Raw genomic sequence first — 9,708 nt, 5'->3', positions numbered from 1 at the left:
ATGCTGTACTGGGTGATCCTGACATACGTCGTGCCGACTGCCCTGATCGAAAAGTACGTGCCAAGCCTCGCCGGCTACCTCTTGGCCAGTCGGGAGAGCAAGCTCATATCCTCCGTGACCCCGACGCTGGGCACCTACTGGATCCTCAAGATACTCACCATCTCGGAAGATCTCGCTGGTCAGCCTTGACTTCTGGTTTAAAATTACTCTCCCTAATGTGATTATTTCCTCTGTCGTCAGAAATGTTTATGGTTTTTGGGGGTTTAACGTCCCAAAGCGACTCAGGCTATGAGGGACGCCGTAGTGAAGGGCTCTGGGAATTTCGACCACCTGGGGTTCTTTAACGTGCATTGACATCGCACAGTACACGGGACATCAGAATAGTCTCACTATACTAAAATACTGCTTAGCCACTCTCTCCACTCTCTCCCTCAGTATGTGATGCGACAGTTAGCGGCATGAGTGAGTGGAAAAAACAAATTACAGCAGTTATAATACGAGGCGAATATTGAAGTAAGCTGTGATCAACTAAAAGATTGATCTGAAAAGGCTCTTAAAATATTTCGAAGTTCACCACAATCCGCAGACAGAGATGGCGGGCCGACGATGGAAAACGATGCGCACATTGTTCCAGAAGCATTCACTTTTCGCCGACGAAGTTGCCACAGATCAGAGACCGTCTTTGTCTGATTCACAGATGCTGCCGTTGCAGTAATTGTAAAATACTTCTTTCCCTCGGTTGTCGCAAAGCGCTCTAAAACCTAGGCAAAACGCCGTGTCATGCCACCTATCAACAGCGTCGGTTTGTTTACATGCGACCACTGGATAGTCTGCAGATCTGCAATTTTGATTACCTAATAGAAATTAATTTATGAATGGCTTAATGTAGTTCAAAATTTATTACTAAATCAAAAGAATCTTTTTTTGTTTCCAGTTTCCATATTGTTTTTTCTTCTTCAATGTTTAGCGTGTGGCTGCTCTGAATAGCCCTTGAAATTTCTGTGCTGATTGTCTAGTTTTCTCTAAATTGCAAGTTTAAAATACCTCCACTAAGTTACGTGGTGCATGTTACTGGCGGCCAACAGATGGTGTTAGCTGCTGATGTCAGGAAAAGTTGGGAAATGAGACACGTTTAGGCTTTGCAAAGGACGAACGTCGGCGTGGGATAGAAACTTCGCTGTTACTTGGAATTATTAATGTCTTTTCTTTGGAGATAGAAGTACACTTCAGCAAATATTGATTATCAATTCATACTGGTGAACAGCGCAAAAAAGGCGGGACAACAACAAGACAAGCGCTGACTATCAACTGGGTTTATTGAAGGACGGAAGGGTATATATACAAAAACAAAAACATAACACAAAGAAGTAAGAAGATAGTGTGAAAAGGGCCGTGAAAATCAAAACTTATGTCACATGTGAAGTGATGTAAGCCAATTCCTTGTTGCTAAGTGCCACGGAAGGACTGCTGATGCATTCGACACCTTGCCTGTGGATGTGATGCGCTTCCATTATTTCGCGCGTGAGTTTATCTTTATGGCGGAACAGAACTTCAGTTTTCTTGTACTCCGGTGCGCACTTGCACTTTTTGCAGCGGAACTTTGTGCGCGGAAGCCCGCCGTCCTGTTCCAAATTCCTTTCTTGCTCCCTTCCATGAAGGCATTTGCACTTTTGACAATGAGCGGCAACGTGGCTAAGAGGGTCACTTTTTCTTGTGTTTTCATGCTCCATGAGCCTTTTGTTTACGCATCTGCCGGTCTGCCCGACGTAAACAGCACTGCAAGAGAAGGGAATTTTGTACACCACGTTTTCTGCACATGGTACAGAGGGTGAAACATGGCGTACCTGGCAGCCTTCCTTCTTCTCTTCATTAGCCTGTGCAACCTGCTTGCACATGGAGCTCAGTTTGTGGGGAGCAGAAAACACAACATCGACATCATACCTGCCGGCAACCTTCTTGAGACCGTGAGACAAGCCGTGCGTGTAAGGAACCACCGCTGGTCTTTTCACCTTCTTGCCTTCATTGGGTCGGCCATTTTTTACAAATTTTATCAGCTTTTCGGAAGCCCTGGAAATTATTTCATCCGGATAACCGTTTGCGCGTAATCTGCAAACCTGCATTGTGATGCTATCAGCAGTCCTCTCATGGCACGACTTTTTGATAGCGGAACGTGGACTTTTTGAACGTGGACATGTTTGCTGGTATTATTGCCCGAGGTCTGAAAAACCATTGTTGAATTTTTCTTCGTGTCACTCCAAACTTATAAAACAAGGTATAGCGGTATCGTGCCTGAAATCCGCTATCAAAAAGTCGTGCCATGAGAGGACTGCTGATAGCATCACAATGCAGGTTTGCAGATTACGCGCAAACGGTTATCCGGATGAAATAATTTCCAGGGCTTCCGAAAAGCTGATAAAATTTGTAAAAAATGGCCGACCCAATGAAGGCAAGAAGGTGAAAAGACCAGCGGTGGTTCCTTACACGCACGGCTTGTCTCACGGTCTCAAGAAGGTTGCCGGCAGGTATGATGTCGATGTTGTGTTTTCTGCTCCCCACAAACTGAGCTCCATGTGCAAGCAGGTTGCACAGGCTAATGAAGAGAAGAAGGAAGGCTGCCAGGTACGCCATGTTTCACCCTCTGTACCATGTGCAGAAAACGTGGTGTACAAAATTCCCTTCTCTTGCAGTGCTGTTTACGTCGGGCAGACCGGCAGATGCGTAAACAAAAGGCTCATGGAGCATGAAAACACAAGAAAAAGTGACCCTCTTAGCCACGTTGCCGCTCATTGTCAAAAGTGCAAATGCCTTCATGGAAGGGAGCAAGAAAGGAATTTGGAACAGGACGGCGGGCTTCCGCGCACAAAGTTCCGCTGCAAAAAGTGCAAGTGCGCACCGGAGTACAAGAAAACTGAAGTTCTGTTCCGCCATAAAGATAAACTCACGCGCGAAATAATGGAAGCGCATCACATCCACAGGCAAGGTGTCGAATGCATCAGCAGTCCTTCCGTGGCACTTAGCAACAAGGAATTGGCTTACATCACTTCACATGTGACATAAGTTTTGATTTTCACGGCCCTTTTCACACTATTTTCTTACTTCTTTGTGTTATGTTTTTGTTTTTGTATATATACCCTTCCGTCCTTCAATAAACCCAGTTGATAGTCAGCGCTTGTCTTGTTGTTGTCCCGCCTTTTTTGCGCTGTTCACCAGTATGAATGCATACCAACTCGCCCAGATCTCAGCCTTACTAAATTGATTATCAATTCGTCATCTTCCGTTTGTACAGGGTCCGCCGAGTGGGACCTGGTCGTTCGGAGGGTGCTCAACCTTGACAACGTCACCATCCTCGAGATCTGGCTCACAATGGTGGCTACTTGCTGTGTGGTCGCCCTGCTCGTGGCCTACCTGTCACAGGTGCTGCCGTGGGTCACCGGCATCCCAAGGCCGCTCTGCTTCCCCCTCATGGTGGGTTCATGGGAACACCGCCTGGTGGCCAATGTGGAAGGGCTTTTACCAGTGCACATTTTACGGCACAGAATGGTGGGAGAAGACACCAGACTGCACTTTAGGGCAACGAAGTGGATACCAAGGAAGTGTCCATAGGCAGGCAGAAAGCCAGAAGGAAACATAGGATTAGGTATGGAATAGGGGAGGGTTACTCGGAGAGTTATGGCGCAGTGTAAGGCTAACAGAATGTATAGCATATAAACAAGAGCTAAGGCGACAGGTGTTTTCCTGCACCCTGTTTTGTACGGTGTGTCTGTGCTCGCCTTCTTTTCATTCTCCAGTCACGCATCTAAGGCTCCTAACTGCATATTTTATTAAAACTACACTGCGGCGTTAATTTTCTGTTTCTTAACTACACTAATTGTTATCCACCGCGTTCTTATAGCGGATATATACTATTTTCAGATTTCAGAAACCGATAGTTTTCTTCCATTACGTATAATGCGCTTGAAATTGCAGGCTTCATCTCTGCTGACATGAGATCTGACTTGCTAGCATGTAGTGTCGCGTTCTTCGCCTGGTTGATGCACCGCGTATTTACTTTTCATACGTTTCAAGCAATTAAACTGACCGCGTAAGTGAGATGCCTACACGCTGTAGTGTTTCGTCCACACAGCAAGGACATTTTAAAGCGCAACAGACGCAGTTACAAAGATGGTGATCACTGCTGCAGAACTGAGTCTGTATGTGCCATTGCAGAGCTTAAGGTTTTTATTGTCTTGTGTAAACCCAGAGAGATCGACATGCAGGCTAACCGCATCGCCATATGGCCCGACGTTTTTTTGCCTTTCCCTTTTCATTCATCAACGTAGGCGCTGGGTGTTGTCTTTCGTATTCATACCTTCGCAGCAAGGGGTCAGTGATTCACATCTACGTTCCCACGACACGGTTATATGGTCCGAGAATTACCCGGGTCCTGCACTTGCGTCCACAAAGTTGAAAACTAAATTAATGGTCTAGCAAATGGCCCGCACCTATCCTCTGAATTCTCGGCCCTCTCTCTTTGACACAAATAGCGAATGTTTAGCAGTAGAGTGGCAGCTGCGATCACGCAACAACAGCTCCCGGACATTTGTAGTTAGGCTCGGGAGCGCATGTCATTGAAGTTTCCACTCGACTACCAACAACCAGCGATGGAAAAAGGTGTTCAACAAAAATGATGGAGGCAGAACTATCAATTCAAACTAACACTGAAAGTCCCTCGTTCTGATGAGAGAAAATACACCTAATAGAGTTCTTAGCGTACGCATCATCACCGTGGCCACAGAAAGGGCACGGGCTAATTGCAGAAACGAAATCGGAGGGAGTAGAGAAGCAGAGACAAACTGACGCTTTCATGGAACTGTCGCACCTGCATTAAACTCTGCTCTGATCAAAGGAAATGAATGAGCTCGTTCCAATAGCGACGCTGCCATGGTCACTCGAGACCACGCAGAAGCCTTTTTCCAAATCTATATTTGCGATATTTTCGCGCTCACAAGAAAAGCATCAAAGCAGCCTGGTTCTCCGAGCCTTGCTTAGAAAAGGTTAAAAACCAGCTTCTTTTATTATTTTGGCATTTTTATTCGGTGATGACTAACACTGAGTGTTATGACACACAGTGATATACTCACGCCTTTATTTCACATTAGTCTAGAGCACTGCTTCTTAGGGTGACGTGGAATGGCTTCGTAACATGCAAAAGAAAGCCATTTATTTAAAACTTATCAGAAAATCAGCACACGCAGCACATGTACTTAAAAACGAAATTCTTAACAACATATTTCGGCAACGCTTCGCACCGAGGATATTTAGAGAGATAAAACGTTTTGAGCCGGGGTTTTATTAACAAGGATGCGTCTATGAGCTCGAGAAAGAAATTCATTACAGAAAGGAAACACCCCACAGGCTGCAATTAGTTGGCAACTTAATTTCCATAGAATTAAATTTGTTTCGAGGAACAGTCGGAAAGGCTTCTCGTGCTAAATCAATAAGGAACTTACGAACTCAACAAAAACAATTTTCCGTAGGTTATGAAAATACCATTACTGAGACATTTGCGCTCTCGCGCTACCTTTCGTTGCATTGTGCCCTGCCTTCAAAATTCGGGAAAAGAAATGTCTAGTTTGGGCGGTTAAGGCTTGCTCTCATCGTCATTCACAGTAATGCGACAAAATTTGTGGGCCCAAATGAACCATGTGTATTTTCACCATGTCCATTGTCCAGACAGTGAGTCTCCGTCTTAACCAGGCGTAAATGCGTTGAAGGAGATGGGGCAACAAAAAACTTGTCCATAATAACGTTGGTCGTATTAACGAATCATGACTCTACACCTCGCATCGCCCCCGCCACACCGTCCTTCTCTCGTCGCCTACCACCCGCGTTTTCCTCTGCCTTTCCTCTGCGCTTCACTCGAAGCAATAACTGCAGCTGTGTCTTTTCGGCCGAGAGGCACCGCAGCTCGAATCATGGCAACAAAGCAAATGAGCCGCAGAGAGAGCGGAGGCAGCTGTGCTGTTGTTCTAATCCATCATTTTCTTTCTTTTCTGTTCTTAGTTCAGCTACTGGTGCCCGATTGCCCATTGTTCTCAGGCCGGTGCGTCTTCTCCGGGGGACAAACCGGGAGCGCACTTTCAACTGCCTCCCTTGAACGGCAATCCGCTCGTCACCGTCAGCTGCCTTACAAAGGTGGGAAGCGCATATTTTTTCGAGTAACCATTAGACGCATTTAGCATACCATATACCGTGTTACCCTTATCGTTACTGGAGTACCGGGTGCCCGCCCACCACCGGCGAGCACGCGCTGATTGGTCCGGATGCTGCAGGCACGCGTGTAGATGATGATGATGATGTCCATATTGGCAGCTGCCGGACAACTGGCGCCATCTAGCGTCGTTAAGACGATTTTCGCATGCGCATTGGCTGCACGCGCGCTCCCGGTATTCCGTATCATATCACGTGAGAATGCGAACGCAACAAAGCATTCCACCAACACTAACACCCGAGTGCGGAGCAATGGGAGAGTCGGCTCACCAGCGGCGAGCTCGCGACCCAAAGGGCCTTAGTGCAGCACGCGAATGATGCAGCACGACTCAGTGGAGCCTTGGAATAGGGGCCCACCCTTGCTGACGAGAAGCCTCAAGTCGCCAGCGCCAGAGAAGACGACGGAGACTTCACAACCGCGAAACCCTTGAAAGATCCAATAAAGTTTTCACTCACTCACGCACTCCGGTACCGGCAGCGGTAACACGGCACACGGTATGCTAAAAGTGCTTATTGACGCGCAGGAGAAAAAGCGCATTCACGATCAATGGGATTTATGCGGCTTAGTATGAGTTAGCATTAGTTTTACTCTGGACGGATCAGCCGCTGCTGCTGACAGATTCAAAACATGCGAGCAGGTAGCCTGACTTAGGCAGTCACAGTGTGACACGTCGTACCTCTCTTTCCACTCTCTTCACTCGTAGACTCCAATTGGCTGCAGATTGGCTCAAATTGGCTGTCCCGTTCACGGGGTGTTGGCCCTATCAAATAAAGAGCTTGAGAGAGGTACGCGTCATCAAACAGAAAATTCGTGCTTTTCACAGCTGTGGTTCGAAGTCCGCCGATTTTGCAATAGAAGTACTTCCTAAGTACTTGGCGTGCCGAGGGCGAGATGCTGTTTTGCTAATGAAAGCGCTTGTAATTATCGAAGTTGTCGCGATGTGTAGCTCAGGTGCCAGTGAAAGGCTAATTATCAGCGTCTCTCCGAAGAATGCGCATGAATTGCACATATAGCCGCTTTTCCTGCAGTTAAATACGGGCATCTGCTATTAACGATAATATTCTTCTGCTTTTATAAATTCCGCCCTTGATTTGCAAACAGGTCGATTAAGAGTTCTTAATGCGCACTAATACGAATCTTCATTAGCCCGTATTCTTCAGGCACAATTACCCTAGTTGGAGCGCATTCAAAGAAGAAAGTTTTAAATTGCGTCCCACTAAGTGTCTCCGTACATCCACGAATGAAATTACCTAGCATTTTCATTTTTTTTTGTATGCTCCTGCATTTCTAGAAAAATTGGCTATATGGCCATAGATCTTCTATTCTCCTGAGTGTCATGCACTTAATCGAATTTTGCCGTAATGGTGCGCTCACGTGTTTATAAATGATGATAATTCCTGCTCGAAGACTACTGCACATTAAGGAGGGCGATAGTTCACGATTATCTTTGCTTAAAGTGGTGTAATCGATTCGGTCTCACCGTGCCAACTGCAAGTAAACCTCAAAAGACAATTCAGATGCCGTCCCAAAAAAGTGAAGGTCACAGATTTGAGACCGGCACCAGGGCAGTGCTTTACTGGAATTTCATTTAACTATCAATATTTGGTAAACTGCGAAGCTCTCTTTTATAGCCGTATGGCTACCGTGACTTGGACGTCAATTATCTTTTTTCCATGGTTCATCTTTCAAGTAACATTTAAATGGGCGAGGCTATCGTAAATGGCTACGTACGACTCGAGTCTATTCGCAGCATCGATTGAACGAATATGCCATGTTTTTGATATGCAAGTACTTCAATCAAATCAGTTTCTTCTTGTCGCTTCGTGCGTTTACACATGATGGGGTGGGGACAGAGATAAAAGGCATCACGTAGATAACCAAACGAGTCTGCAGTACCTATTTCAAACCACCTGTTGCTAGAATAATTCTCCACGAATAATTATTTTTGCTTCTCGAATGCTCGAATGCTTCGTTTTGTTTTCTGTTTTTGATGAAAATTTGCCGAAGTAATTGCTGTGCGTCCTAAAACAGCGAGTACTTTTTATATCATGCAGGAATGCTCAAGACTCCTGAGAAGGTGCCTGGTCCGATACTTTCAGAAAACGATGAACAAATCGTGAAACGTCTTTTCTGAATTCGAATGAGTCAGCCGAAAATTAAATAAGGCGCCAAGAAGTTTTCGACTAGTTGCAGATACACTTTAGAGCGGATCTTTTTCAGTTAGAGGGCACTATTCAGCGCCACTAACCTGCATTCGACGATTCCTGGTTTCTATTCACATTTGGACCTAGTAGAATAATGCACGTTGTTTGCCATGTTGTGAGCAGTGAAACCACTATGCTCCAAGCGATAAAAGCAAAAGTGATGGTTTGAATGTCAGTTCGTCAGTTGTGGTTGTAGCGTTTTATAGGTTGTAGCAACGTTTTATAACAAACCAGCTTGTTCTCCTAATTACGTAAGGCGGGAAACAAGACGTCGTAAACGTGCTCCATGACTTCGGGTCATTGCTGATGAGTTTTCGACTTAGGTGCCACAGTCTATATACGCTCTGCAGGACTACGACGGGGTGATCGCCGTCCAAAACGTCGACCTCGAGGTCTACGAGGGCCTCATCACCGTCATACTTGGGCACAACGGAGCCGGAAAGACGACAGTCCTGAACACGCTTACCGGTGAGTGGTGCTTTCACCTTCTTCAGTGTTCCGATCATGGAGGCGAATATAGGCTGGCCTACGATATGCATTGCTGTACAGAGTGTTTTATATACTACTTTAGAGTGAACAAGAAAAGCAAAATCTCGGCACTGTGCATTAAGTGTGGCGCCGCATAGTTTTAATGTTCAATCATTTCAAAGCGAATGATAATTGCAGTTTTGTCATGTATGCGCTCGACGTCTCCGGCGAATACACGGCAAACATGACCTCAGTGAGAAACAGTGTTCACATCCTAAGTAAACTCGTAGGCAAAGTTCCTACATGGCTGCCCTAAATGACTGTGTAGAGGACCATCAATGATGTATTTCTTTCTGTGATGGCCCACTGCACGACTTGAGGCGAAGCAATGAAGGAAAAGTAGAGAAGTCACTGCTTTCAGTGCTTAAAATTAAAAGCGATCTTGGCATCAAACAATGCAGTTCAAGAACACTCAGTCGTGATAGCTGAGCTAGCGAGGTTGTTGCATGTCCGCATTTCCACATTCGAACAAGGCTCCTCCTTAACCAGCTTCACCTACGTGTCAGTTCATGAGTCACGCTCACACTTGCAGTGATCGACCGCGAAGGGTACACAGGACTAAACAGTACATCAGACATGGGCGCTTTCATGTACCTTCAGCACTGCCATGTCAACGCGAGCATAACAATGTTTTGTTGATGCTCCTGGAACAAGATCCTTTTTTCTTATGGTTAAGCTCGGCGCCCACAATTTTTTCCCCATGCAGCCTAACACTGTGCGCTTTCT

At 45.9% G+C, this 9,708-nt stretch overlaps 1 protein-coding gene across 1 annotated transcript; it reads left to right on the top strand.

Annotated features, from left to right (window-relative positions):
- On the top strand, positions 1-9,693 carry LOC149341142 (ATP-binding cassette sub-family A member 7-like). Its single transcript, XM_089542838.1, has 5 exons — positions 1-178; positions 3,287-3,465; positions 6,043-6,174; positions 8,805-8,922; positions 9,689-9,693. The coding sequence occupies exons 1-5, from the start codon at positions 1-3 to the stop codon at positions 9,691-9,693; spliced, it is 612 nt and encodes a 203-aa protein (XP_089398964.1).
- The last annotated feature ends 15 nt before the right edge of the window (positions 9,694-9,708 follow it).

The sequence above is a fragment of the Amblyomma mixtum genome, chromosome 5 (genome assembly GCF_055824585.1).
Source record: "Amblyomma mixtum isolate Tamu chromosome 5, ASM5582458v1, whole genome shotgun sequence".
NCBI lineage: Eukaryota > Metazoa > Arthropoda > Arachnida > Ixodida > Ixodidae > Amblyomma > Amblyomma mixtum.
Note: the sequence above shows the minus strand (reverse complement) of the source record. Positions and strands in the feature narration are given on the sequence as shown.

Bases quoted from the DNA above. Each gene is read 5' to 3' on its own strand.
- LOC149341142 (XM_089542838.1), top strand. From the start codon at position 1: ATGCTGTACTGGGTGATCCTGACATACGTCGTGCCGACTGCCCTGATC. The intron at 179-3,286 runs GTCAGCCTTGAC...CCGTTTGTACAG, and splicing joins CATCTCGGAAGATCTCGCTG to GGTCCGCCGAGTGGGACCTG. The intron at 6,175-8,804 runs GTGGGAAGCGCA...TACGCTCTGCAG, and splicing joins CCGTCAGCTGCCTTACAAAG to GACTACGACGGGGTGATCGC.